Source organism: Salmo salar, chromosome 19 (assembly GCF_965601325.2).
Source record: "Salmo salar chromosome 19, fSalSal1, whole genome shotgun sequence".
Lineage (NCBI taxonomy): Eukaryota > Metazoa > Chordata > Actinopteri > Salmoniformes > Salmonidae > Salmo > Salmo salar.
The window spans coordinates 50,611,325-50,623,971 of NC_138309.1; the positions used below are offsets into that span (position 1 = coordinate 50,611,325).

Sequence of the window (12,647 nt, forward strand, 5' to 3'; positions counted from 1 at the left end):
ACACACATTTAAATAATACAATTTACACATTTTTTATTAATTGTTTAACAATATATAAACCTCAACAGTTAAACATTTAATTTGGGAGCTATTTCATCAGTTACATGTGTCAAGTCTGGAAATAAGAATCAAAAACCGGTGAATATAATCCAATTAGCCTCTACGTCCTAGACAATCTGTACTCCCTCAGCTTTAGGGCACTTTTCTGCCTTTGGTGGAGGCACGTGTGAATGCGCAAATTCAGGGAAGAGGGGCCAGAGGAAAGGACTGGTTTGGGACTCAGCAAGAACAAAGAGGAAAGAGAGCATAGGCTCCCAATGCTGGAGGCTAGGGGAAAAAGAGGGGTAGATATACAGGTCCAAGTTTGCGTAGTGGAAAAGCAGAACAGACAAGGTCAGATATCAGGAAGTGTGGGGGTCATTGGGACAACCACAAAAGGTTGTGGTTGCCGTGAAAACACTTACTGGCAGGCGAGTTGTCAGACGAGGTCAGAAGAGAGGGCATCTCGTCTGTAGCACTTCCCTGACTCATCATCACAACGCTGTCCGCTAGATTAGAACACACGGACAGACAAAGACACAGGAAATAATGCGCATGTACACACACACACGGGTGAGTCACACACACAGCTAGCTGTATAGCACAGGCAGGTCATCCTATCAGAAACAATATGTTAGACCACAAAGAGAGGAAGAGATTCATTTTACTACCTTTCATATCCTCATCCTCATTTGTGTTGCTACTCTCTGTAGAACCCTGGAGAGAGAGATAGTGATAGAGAGAGATAGTGAGAGAGAGAGAGAGAGAGAGAGAGAGAGATAGTGAGCGAGAGAGAGATAGTGAGCGAGAGAGAGATAGTGAGCGAGAGAGAGATAGTGAGCGAGAGAGAGATAGTGAGCGAGAGAGAGATAGTGAGCGAGAGAGAGATAGTGAGCGAGAGAGAGATAGTGAGCGAGAGAGAGATAGTGAGCGAGAGAGAGATAGTGAGCGAGAGAGAGATAGTGAGCGAGAGAGAGATAGTGAGCGAGAGAGAGATAGTGAGCGAGAGAGAGATAGTGAGCGAGAGAGAGATAGTGAGCGAGAGAGAGATAGTGAGCGAGAGAGAGATAGTGAGCGAGAGAGAGATAGTGAGCGAGAGAGAGATAGTGAGCGAGAGAGATAGTGAGCGAGAGATAGTGAGCGAGAGATAGTGAGCGAGAGATAGTGAGCGAGAGATAGTGAGCGAGAGATAGTGAGCGGAGAGATAGTGAGAGAGAGAGATAGTGAGAGAGAGAGATAGTGAGAGAGAGATAGTGAGAGAGAGATAGTGAGAGAGAGATAGTGAGAGAGAGATAGTGAGAGAGAGATAGTGAGAGAGAGATAGTGAGAGAGAGATAGTGAGAGAGAGATAGTGAGAGAGAGATAGTGAGAGAGAGATAGTGAGAGAGAGAGATTAACAACACATAGGTTAACAACATACAAGTCAGACACACTACCTGCACACCAACACCCTCACCTTGACCCCATCAGCAGCAACCACTGTATTTTGAGATTCCTGGGAGAAGGGGAGCATAGAGTTAAGTCTGGTTACACACACACACACACACACACACACACACACACACACACACACACACACACACACACACACACACACACACACACACACACACACACACACCTGGGGGTTAGGGTTGGAGTTGATATTAAGATGGAGGATGGGGTAGGAAGGGGTTAGAGGTCCATGAAGGGTCCAAGCTTAAACACTTAGACTCCAACATACATAGGACCACTAGGAAGGGACGGGAGAACAGTATGGAGGGTAGGTTGCTAGGGAGGGATCATGGACTTTAAGTTGCTAGGAGGTTAGGGTGCTGGGAGAGGAGAACGTGATGAAGGGAACGGGGGGAGGAGAGGAGATTAGGGTGCTAGGAGAGGAGACCGTGATGAAGGGAACGGGGGGAGGAGAGGAGGTTAGGGTGCTAGGAGAGGAGACCGTGATGAAGGGAACGGGGGGAGGAGAGGAGGTTAGGGTGCTAGGAGAGGAGACCGTGATGAAGGGAACGGGGAGAGGAGGTTAGGGTGCTAGGAGAGGAGACCGTGATGAAGGGAACGGGGGGAGGAGAGGAGGTTAGGGTGCTAGGAGAGGAGACCGTGATGAAGGGAACGGGGTGAGGAGAGGAGGTTAGGGTGCTAGGAGAGGAGACCGTGATGAAAGGAACGGGGAGAGGAGGTTAGGGTGCTAGGAGAGGAGACCGTGATGAAGGGAACGGGGGGAGGAGAGGAGGTTAGGGTGCTAGGAGAGGAGACCGTGATGAAGGGAACGGGGGGAGGAGAGGAGGTTAGGGTGCTAGGAGAGGAGACGAGGCTGAGGGGAACATAGAGTAGGTGGTGATTAAGGTTATGTACCATTTGTGCGGCGGCCACGCTGTTGTCCTTCATGGCATTGATGGCACTCACTATGCTGTTCTTACTGTTGTTGTTGGTCGTAGGCTGAGACACACAAAGAAAGTAAAATCATAATTTCTCTTTGATTTCCCTCTCTGTGTGAGCGAGAGAGAGCGAGAGAGAGCGAGAGAGAGAGAGAGAGAGAGAGAGTGTGTGTGTGTGTGTGTGTGTGTGTGTGTGTGAGAGAGTGAGGCAGAGAGCGTGCGATGGGCAGAGAGCGAGATGGCCATTGAGAGATGGGCAGAGAGAGAGCGAGCGCCAGAAGGTAGAGTGGCAGAGAGAGAGAGGTAGAGTGGCAGAGAGAGAGAGGTAGAGTGGCAGAGAGAGGCAGAGAGAGTGTGACAGCTAGCTATACGACATCAGATTTAACTCCTTACCTTAGCAGCATCCGCCTTCTTGTTAAGTAAACTTTTGCATGCTGTAAAGAGAGAGAGAGATAAAGCAATAGAAGAGTCACCTCACTCTCTCCTATTCAACCTGGTCCCCACACGATGTAACATCAGTCAAGCAACACAACCACCCTTAGACTGCAGTGTGATTGCATATACCAGCTCCCTGCAGCAGCCTCCCCTTCATGGATTGAAAAGCATTGGATTGGTGTGAACATTGACTAAAGGGTATTTTCAACACTATTCATGACACCCAAGTCAGTCTATTCTTCATCCACAAAGGGGAGTGAACAAGTGTACACTTCAGGGAGAGCTATAGCAGAGACAGGTGGAAGTTAATGTAAACTACTGATTTCCTTCAGGAGGCTCCAGTCAGTCAGTCAGTCAGTGTCAGTCAGTCAGTCCTCTCACTGAGCTCATCTAAAGCTCGTCATTCTACTGCTGTTGTCACTGTTTTTAATGTGTTGCTGAAACACACACAATTCTGGGCTGCATGCATCGTCTTGGGGATGCTTACCTTCCGTTAACAAGTGGGAGAGAGGAGGAAGAAAAGAGAGAGAGGAAGACATGTTTTAGGCAGCGGGCATCCTTTAGTTGTCGGTGATGGTTTGTGCACTGCTGTGCGTGTGTTCTTACTGTGCTGTGGTATTGGCTGTTACAGGGACAGTGTTGCTCCCTAGTGGAGCGGCGGGCGGAGCAGACTGAGCATGCTCCGACTCGGGGCTGGAGCTTTGATCAGAGCCGTTCCACGCCATGCGCTTTACGTCATGCAGAGGAACGGTTAGGATAAACAACGGACCGACCATGCAGCATCCACGTCATCCACAGTTCCCAAGGTGCATACCTACCATTCAACACACAGCAGAACTGGGCCCTGACTGGCTAACCATTCAGCCCTGCCACGTCTTCAACCCAGCTGCCCACCGGAACCCGTTCAAACACCCTCAACATGCACCCTGCCCCAAATTCTTCCAAATGATCGCGGTCGGATGTATCGGTCGAGTTCCAGGTCAACTACATTACAGACTACGTTTCATTGCAACAACCAATGGCTGATAGCCACAACATGGTAGTGGGCGTAGGATTAACTGACATGTTAAACACCTGCGGGCGGGCGGACAGGCGGGCAGGCAGGCGGGCGGGCGGGCAGGCAGGCAGGCAGGCAGGCAGGCAGGCAGGCAGGCAGGCAGGCAGGCAGGCAGGCAGGCAGGCAGGCAGGCCTCTGCAGTGTAGTTGTCCTGGAACGTGGCCACCACTAAGAACATTCACCTTACAACAGTGGCTATTTTCAGGAGGACACGAAGGGAAGAGTAACTTTCAAATTGTCCAATCCCGTTTCTCCCTGTTCTTCCTCATGTGTGCACTCAAACCAGTCCAATCCTTTTACATCTAGGAGGGGAAGTGAACGAGTGCACACTTCAGGGAGAAGGGTAAACGGAGTGTGCAGCAAGGTAACACAGCCGCATTGTTCACACTTGACATCTTGTATTGACTGCAATTCGTCACACTTTCCTGTGTGACGATGTGATTGGGGAAGAGAGCGCATCATAAGCAGAGAGCAAAGTCCGCCTCAGCCATACACAGCGGAGGGGAGGGGCAAGCAGTGACATGATGGCGGGGAGGCTAAGCTGCAGATGCCTTTTACTGGGGCGATGTCATCCGTCGTCAGGACTTACTGGCAGGCGATTGGTCCGCTTTCAGAGGAGAGCCCTGTGATTGAAGGGCTCTACCGTACGCTTCTGTCAATCCCCCTCATGCGGAACCCTAGAGCACCAATCGCACGCTCAGGGGAGACACTAACTCCCGCCCCTTGTTATCGCTTCAACACTCTACTATAACCCTGCCTTCTAGAAACACCTATAGATATGAAAGGATTTGATAGGTGTAAATATTATGGTAGTAGCTCCACTATGATTGGCTGGATAACATTTTTGCCATATTGCTTACACCTATCCATCCAACCCTTTCTTAAACCTTATACCGTTTCCTAGTCCACATGGGATCGCCGACCTTAGTCCCCCCCCAGGTCAGACGATGGCAGCGTGCCTCTCCCGCTTCTGTTCATCCTCCAGTCAGTCAGTCACCACAGATACACGCCCCCCCCCACCAATCCCTCCCCCCTCAACCCCCTCATGGCCGTGACCACAGGACGAAGGTGGGGAGGGGGGTTGATATACTGATGAATTTGATGCTTTCTGATGATGATATGAGGCTGAGTGGTATTGTTGACAGACTATGTGTAGTTTTACATGCATATAGCCTGTGTGCATGGTATCAGCATCATCCTTAAAAACATCCATATCATACTCTCGTTCGTGTGTGTGGCTAGCGTGAGCTGCATGCAGGAGAAAAAGGGGATAGATAACCTGCTGACCCCTTCAGAAGTTAAAGAAACCATGGTGCTTCCTTTTAGTATGATGTGGGAGGGGCTTAAACAGGAAGCCGGACGTGTGTGTAGAGGAAGTAAGAGGGCGTGTCTCTGTGACGTACCTTCCTGCGCCAGCGAGGCGGTGGAGGACACAGCAGCAGGGTTGGTATGCTGCCGGCCCACTATTGGACACAAATACTCAAATTGGGAGGAGCTATGCAAATCTGGGCTGGCCTAACCCAATACAGTGACCAATCACAAATGACACCCTATTCTCCATATCGTAGCCAAAAGTAGTGCACAACATGAGGAGTAGGATGCCATTTAGGACGTAATAACCCCCCTTCCTTTAGGGCCAGGTCTTAACCTTTAATCATCTTCGCTCGTAAAGGAGAGAAAGTACAGCCTTAAATATGGCCCGTCCTCTGTCAAACCACACAGTACACCTCCTAGTACTGACACACTCCAGAGCCGACAAGGAGAGGGAGAAAAGTGTTAGAGACATAGATGTAAACACATAGTACTGCTGGAAATATTACATTCTAGAATGGTACCTCCTCCTAGCACCTCCTAGCACTGCCACCATATGGTGGCACCTCCTCCTAGCACTGCCACCATATGGCACCTCCTCTTAGCACTGCCACCATATGGCACCTCCTCTTAGCACTGCCACCATATGGCACCTCCTCTTAGCACTGCCACCATATGGCACCTCCTCTTAGCACTGCCACCATATGGCACCTCCTCTTAGCACTGCCACCATATGGCACCTCCTCTTAGCACTGCCACCATATGGCACCTCCTCTTAGCACTGCCACCATATGGCACCTCCTCTTAGCACTGCCACCATATGGCACCTCCTCCTAGCACTGCCTCCTAGCACTGGCACCTCCTCCTAGCACTGCCTCCTAGCACTGGCACCTCCACCTAGCACTGCCACCATATGGCACCTCCTCCTAGCACTGCCTCCTAGCACTGGCACCTCCTCCTAGCCCTGACACCTTATGGCACCTCCTCCTAGCACTGACACCTTATGGCACCTCCTCCTAGCACTGACACCTTATGGCACCTCCTCCTAGCACTGACACCTTATGGCACCTCCTCCTAGCACTGACACCTTATGGCACCTCCTCCTAGCACTGACACCTTATGGCACCTCCTCCTAGCACTGACACCTTATGGCACCTCCTCCTAGCACTGACACGTTATGGCACCTCCTTTCACCTACTCTTCTCCTTCAGAACTTGTGTTCTGAAAACACACACACACTCCTCCTCCACTTGGCCTAAAAACCTACATTAGGTAGACTCCAGGGAGGAGGGAGAGTAGAGCTCTCTGTCCTCCTCCCTCAGTCTAACTGGAGTGAGGGAGAAGGAGACACACCCACCTGAGAAGTTTCTGGACACCAGCATGGTGGTGAGGATCGCTCCCTAGGAGAGAGAGAAGGGATAAGTAATGAAGAGATCTGATCACATGAGGGGGGGGGGGATAGAGGATCACTTCGTACATGTATTAAACTGCGAGTTTGACCAATTCCAGTCCCGTTGGTTTTATGTAGAAGGACTGAGAAGCTCAGTTCTGGTGACTTCTTAAAAGGACATTCTACTCCAAAATATATGACAATAAAATGACGCTGACACCATTACTGGATTTCCACATCCAGAAATGGGCCCAATAACATATTGGTTAAAATGTGGTCTAGGGGGAGGTAAATTGGGAGGAGGTCTAGGGGGGAGGTATATAGGGAGGAGGAGGAGGTCTAGGGGGAGGTATATAGGGAGGAAGAGGTGGTCTAGGGGGAGGTATATAGGGAGGAGGTGGTGGTCTAGGGGGAGGTATATAGGGAGGAGGTGGTGGTCTAGGGGGAGGTATATAGGGAGGAGGTGGTCTAGGGGGGAGGTATATAGGGAGGAGGTGGTCTAGGGGGGAGGTATATAGGGAGGAGGAGGTGGTCTAGGGGGGAGGTATATAGGGAGGAGGAGGTGGTCTAGGGGGGAGGTATATAGGGAGGAGGAGGTGGTCTAGGGGGGAGGTATATAGGGAGGAGGAGGTGGTCTAGGGGGGAGGTATATAGGGAGGAGGAGGTGGTCTAGGGGGGAGGTATATAGGGAGGAGGAGGTGGTCTAGGGGGGAGGTATATAGGGAGGAGGAGGTGGTCTAGGGGGGAGGTATATAGGGAGGAGGTGGTCTAGGGGGGAGGTATATAGGGAGGAGGAGGTGGTCTAGGGGGGAGGTATATAGGGAGGAGGTGGTCTAGGGGGAGGTATATAGGGAGGAGGAGGTGGTCTAGGGGGAGGTATATAGGGAGGTGGTGGTGGTCTAGGGGGAGGTATATAGGGAGGTGGTGGTCTAGGGGGAGGTATATAGGGAGGTGGTGGTCTAGGGGGAGGTATATAGGGAGGAGGTGGTGGTCTAGGGGGAGGTATATAGGGAGGAGTTGGTGGTCTAGGGGGAGGTATATAGGGAGGAGGAGGTGGTCTAGGGGGGAGGTATATAGGGAGGAGGAGGTGGTCTAGGGGGAGGTATATAGGGAGGAGGAGGTGGTCTAGGGGGAGGTATATAGGGAGGAGGTGGTGGTCTAGGGGGAGGTATATAGGGAGGAGGTGGTCTAGGGGGGAGGTATATAGGGAGGAGGAGGTGGTCTAGGGGGGAGGTATATAGGGAGGAGGAGGTGGTCTAGGGGGGAGGTATATAGGGAGGAGGTGGTGGTCTAGGGGGGAGGTGGTCTAGGGGGGAGGTATATAGGGAGGAGGTGGTCTAGGGGGAGGTATATAGGGAGGAGGAGGTGGTCTAGGGGGGAGGTGGTCTAGGGGGGAGGTATATAGGGAGGAGGAGGTGGTCTAGGGGGGAGGTATATAGGGAGGAGGAGGTGGTCTAGGGGGGAGGTATATAGGGAGGAGGTGGTGGTCTAGGGGGAGGTATATAGGGAGGAGGAGGTGGTCTAGGGGGAGGTATATAGGGAGGAGGAGGTGGTCTAGGGGGAGGTATATAGGGAGGAGGTGGTCTAGGGGGAGGTATATAGGGAGGAGGTGGTGGTCTAGGGGGGAGGTATATAGGGAGGAGGTGGTCTAGGGGGGAGGTATATAGGGAGGAGGTGGTCTAGGGGGGAGGTATATAGGGAGGAGGTGGTGGTCTAGGGGGAGGTATATAGGGAGGAGGAGGTGGTGGTCTAGGGGGAGGTATATAGGGAGGAGGAGGTGGTCTAGGGGGAGGTATATAGGGAGGAGGAGGTGGTCTAGGGGGGAGGTATATAGGGAGGAGGAGGTGGTCTAGGGGGGAGGTATATAGGGAGGAGGAGGTGGTCTAGGGGGGAGGTATATAGGGAGGAGGTGGTGGTCTAGGGGGGAGGTATATAGGGAGGAGGTGGTGGTCTAGGGGGAGGTATATAGTGAGGAGGAGGTGGTCTAGGGGGAGGTATATAGGGAGGAGGTGGTCTAGGGGGAGGTATATAGGGAGGAGGTCGTCTAGGGGGAGGTATATAGGGAGGAGGAGGTGGTCTAGGGGGGAGGAGGTCTAGGGGGGAGGTATATAGGGAGGAGGAGGTGGTCTAGGGGGGAGGTATATAGGGAGGAGGAGGTGGTCTAGGGGGGAGGTATATAGGGAGGAGGAGGTGGTCTAGGGGGGAGGTATATAGGGAGGAGGTGGTGGTCTAGGGGGGAGGTATATAGGGAGGAGGTGGTGGTCTAGGGGGGAGGTATATAGGGAGGAGGAGGTGGTCTAGGGGGGAGGTATATAGGGAGGAGGAGGTGGTCGAGGGGGAGGAATATTGGGAGGAGGAGGTGGAAGACAGGTGGAGGAGGAAGAGACGTGTAGGAGGAGGAAGAGAGAGTGTAGGAGGTAGCAGCAGTAGTAGTAGTGTACCTTGAGTTTCCTCCGAGCGTTGAACTTGCGCAGACATTCCACTGTCTCCTGTCTGTGGATCATAGATGCCACGGTGGAACGTTGCTATAGGAGGGGACAGAGACAAGTATCAAACACTATTCAAAACTGTGTGTGTGTGTATATAAAATCTCTATATCTCTCTGTGTCCATGTCCGAGTACCTGTACTTAATTAACCTCTTATGGCTAGGGGGCAGTATTTTCACGGCTGGATAAAAAACGTACCCGATTTAATCTGGTTACTAATCCTACCCAGTAACTAGAATATGCATATACTTATTATATATGGATAGAAAACACCCTAAAGTTTCTAAAACTGTTTGAATGGTGTCTGTGAGTATAACAGAACTCAAATGGCAGGTCAAAACCTGAGAGATTCCTTTACAGGAAGTGGCCTGTCTGACCATTTCTGGAACTTCTTTGCCATCTCTATCTTTTACTAAGGATCTCTGCTCTAACGTGACACTTCCTACGTCGTCCATAGGCGCTCAGAGCCCGGGAAAAACCTGAATGTCGTCATCCCAGCCCCAGGCTGAAACACATTATCGCCTTTCTCAAGTGGCCGATCAAGGGACTCTGGGCTTAGGCGCGTGACCTGGCCGCCCCCGTCTTTGTGATTTTTTCCTCTGTTTGCCGAAAAGGAGATTCCCGGTCGGAATATTATCGCTTTTCTACGAGAAAAATGGCATAAAAATTGATTTTAAACAGCGGTTGACATGCTTCGAAGTACGGTAATGGAATATTTAGATTTTTTTTGTCACGAATTGCGCCATGCGCGCAACCCTTCTTTACCATTTCGGATAGTGTCTGGAACGCACGAACAAAACGCCGCTATTCGGATATAACGATGGATTATTTTGGACCAAACCAACATTTGTTATTGAAGTAGCAGTCCTGGGAGTGCATTCTGACGAAGACAACAAAGGTAATGAAACTTTTGTAATAGTAAATCGGAGTTTGATCAGGGCTAAACTTGGTCGGTGTCTAAATGGCTAGCCGTGATGGCTGGGCTATCTACTGAGAATATTGCAAAATGTGCTTTCACCAAAAAGCTATTTTAAAATCGGACATATGGAGTGCATAGATGAGTTCTGTATCTATAATTCTTAAAATAATTGTTATGTTTTTTGTGAACGTTTATCGTGAGTAATTTAGTAAATTCACCGGATGTTTGCGGGGGGTATGCTAGTTCTGAACGTCACATGCTAATGTAAAAAGCTGGTTTTTGATATAAATATGAACTTGATTGAACAAAACATGCATGCATTGTATAACATAATGTCCTAGGGTTGTCATCTGATGAAGATCATCAAAGGTTAGTGCTGCATTTAGCTGTGGTTTTGTTTTTTGTGACATTATATGCTAGCTTGAAAAATGGGTGTCTGATTATTTCTGGCTTGGTACTCTGCTGACATAATCTAATGTTTTGCTTTCGCTGTAAAGCCTTTTTGAAATCGGACAGTGTGGTTAGATAAAGGAGAGTCTTGTCTTTAAAATGCTGTGAAATAGTCATATGTTTGAAAAATTGAAGTTTTTGTATTTTTGAGTAATTTGTAATTCGCGCCACGCCTATCATTGGATATTGGAGCAGGTGTTCCGCTAGCGGAACGTCTAGATGTAAGAGGTTAAGTTCTAAATAGTAGGCTTTTTTAGCATGCAAAAATAGGTTTTATATTAGGTGACATGTCTAAAATTCAGTCTGCACTAAACGCCAGAATGTCATGCTTATTTCAGCTTCACATCTATACATTACCAAAATATTAACCCAACATGCAACAATTAAAAAGATTCTGCTGAGTTACAGTTCATATAAGGAAATCAGTCAATTGAAATAAATTAATTAGGCCCTAATCTATGGATTTCACATGACTGGGCAGGAGTGCAGCCATGAGTGGGCCTGGGAGGGCATAGGACCACTCACTGGGCAGCCAGGCTGAGGCAATCAGAATTAGTTTTTTATTACATACAGAAATACTCCTCATTAGATGACACATTGTCAGTATGGGGGAGTCTAGTATTAGATGACACATTCTCAGTATGGGGGAGTCTAGTATTAGATGACACATTCTCAGTATGGGGGAGTCTAGTATTAGATGACACATTCTCAGTATGGGGGAGTCTAGTATTAGATGACACATTCTCAGTATGGGGGAGTCTAGTATTAGATGACACATTCTCAGTATGGGGGAGTCTAGTATTAGATGACACATTCTCAGTATGGGGGAGTCTAGTATTAGATGACACATTCTCAGTATGGGGGAGTCTAGTATTAGATGACACATTCTCAGTATGGGGGAGTCTAGTATTAGATGACACATTCTCAGTATGGGGGAGTCTAGTATTAGATGACACATTCTCAGTATGGGGGAGACTAGTATTAGATGACACATTCTCAGTATGGGGGAGTCTAGAATGCTGTACACAGTATGTCGTTTTAGTAAGTAGTATGTGTGTGTGTGTGTGTGTGTGCGTGCGTATGCGCGTGTGTGTGCGTGCGCTTACGCAGATCCATGGATGTTTGAGAGCCTGATCAGCAGTGATCCTCTTGGAAGGATTAATAGTCAACATCTGATTAATAAGGTTCTTAGCCTCTGGAGTAACAGTGTCCCACTCTGGAGAGGGAAACTGGGTGGGAGAAGAGAGACAGACAGGAAGAGGAACAGAAAAGACCATGACCATGATGCATCATGTCCATAACAAACGTATTTCTTCACGTTTCACATCATGTAAACAATCAGTCTGCCTACAATTCAGAATATTAACGTGTGTCTGAACGTCTCAGAACCAGTCTTCATTAACTATATAACCTGAATACTAGAGAGGAGAGGATACCCCTCACACACCTCTGCAATGCGTCAGGAGGCTGATAGGATCAATAGCTGGGGTGCAGCTCTCAATCTGACACTATTCAAAATTCACCAGCTGTCCAGCCAAACACAGATACACACACTCACATCATAGGCCCCAGCCTTGATCTGCTGGTAGAGTTTGTGTTGGTCTTCATCCCAGAATGGAGGATAGCCCACCAACAAGATATACAGAATAACACCTAGAGAGAAAGAAAGAGACCGAGAGAAAGAGCGAGAGAAAGAGAGAGAGAGAGTTTAGATTGGTTAAGTTTTCTGTAAACCCTGGTCTAAGATGTATGACCTCTACACCATGGCCTCTCTTAAGCAGTGGGATGGTGACAAGTTACCCAGTAGTCACTAGATGGTTATTTAGATTTGTTCTTCGTCTACAGTTAAGAGGTTAAAGGTTTACCACAGGCCCATATGTCCACAGGCTTGCCGTAGGCGTCCTTCCTCAGGACCTCAGGGGACAGGTAACCAGGGGTGCCCGCGAAACCTGCCCGACAGATAAAACAAAATTGTTTTAGATTTACATTGTCCTGGAAAGATCCTATTCACTTTGTCTGCAGCAAAGTGTTGAAATCCATTTGGTTCACCAGGCGGATGAGTGGCCTGGTGTCACCAGGCGGATGAGTGGCCTGGTGTCACCAGACGGATGAGTGGCCTGGTGTCACCAGACGGATGAGTGGCCTGGTGTCACCAGACGGATGAGTGGCCTGGTGTCACCAGACGGA

At 49.4% G+C, this 12,647-nt stretch overlaps 1 protein-coding gene across 7 annotated transcripts in view; it reads right to left on the bottom strand.

Moving 5' to 3' along the window:
* LOC100380658 (calcium/calmodulin-dependent protein kinase type II subunit gamma) overlaps window positions 1-12,647 on the bottom strand; it is a 35,302-nt gene that overhangs the window by 4,332 nt on the left and 18,323 nt on the right. For 2 of the 7 annotated variants that reach the window (XM_014158178.3, XM_014158181.3), the window contains exons 8-18: window positions 12,326-12,409; window positions 12,019-12,113; window positions 11,567-11,689; window positions 9,046-9,129; window positions 6,572-6,614; window positions 5,307-5,366; window positions 2,805-2,845; window positions 2,389-2,472; window positions 1,496-1,534; window positions 711-756; window positions 465-548 (exon numbers count right to left, since the gene is read on the bottom strand). In XM_014158178.3, coding sequence (XP_014013653.1) covers window positions 465-548; window positions 711-756; window positions 1,496-1,534; window positions 2,389-2,472; window positions 2,805-2,845; window positions 5,307-5,366; window positions 6,572-6,614; window positions 9,046-9,129; window positions 11,567-11,689; window positions 12,019-12,113; window positions 12,326-12,409 — 783 coding nt within the window. The remainder of the gene's footprint in view (window positions 1-464; window positions 549-710; window positions 757-1,495; window positions 1,535-2,388; window positions 2,473-2,804; window positions 2,846-5,306; window positions 5,367-6,571; window positions 6,615-9,045; window positions 9,130-11,566; window positions 11,690-12,018; window positions 12,114-12,325; window positions 12,410-12,647) is intronic. The other 5 variants (XM_014158180.3, XM_014158183.3, XM_014158179.3 and 2 more) reach the window with 3 other exon arrangements.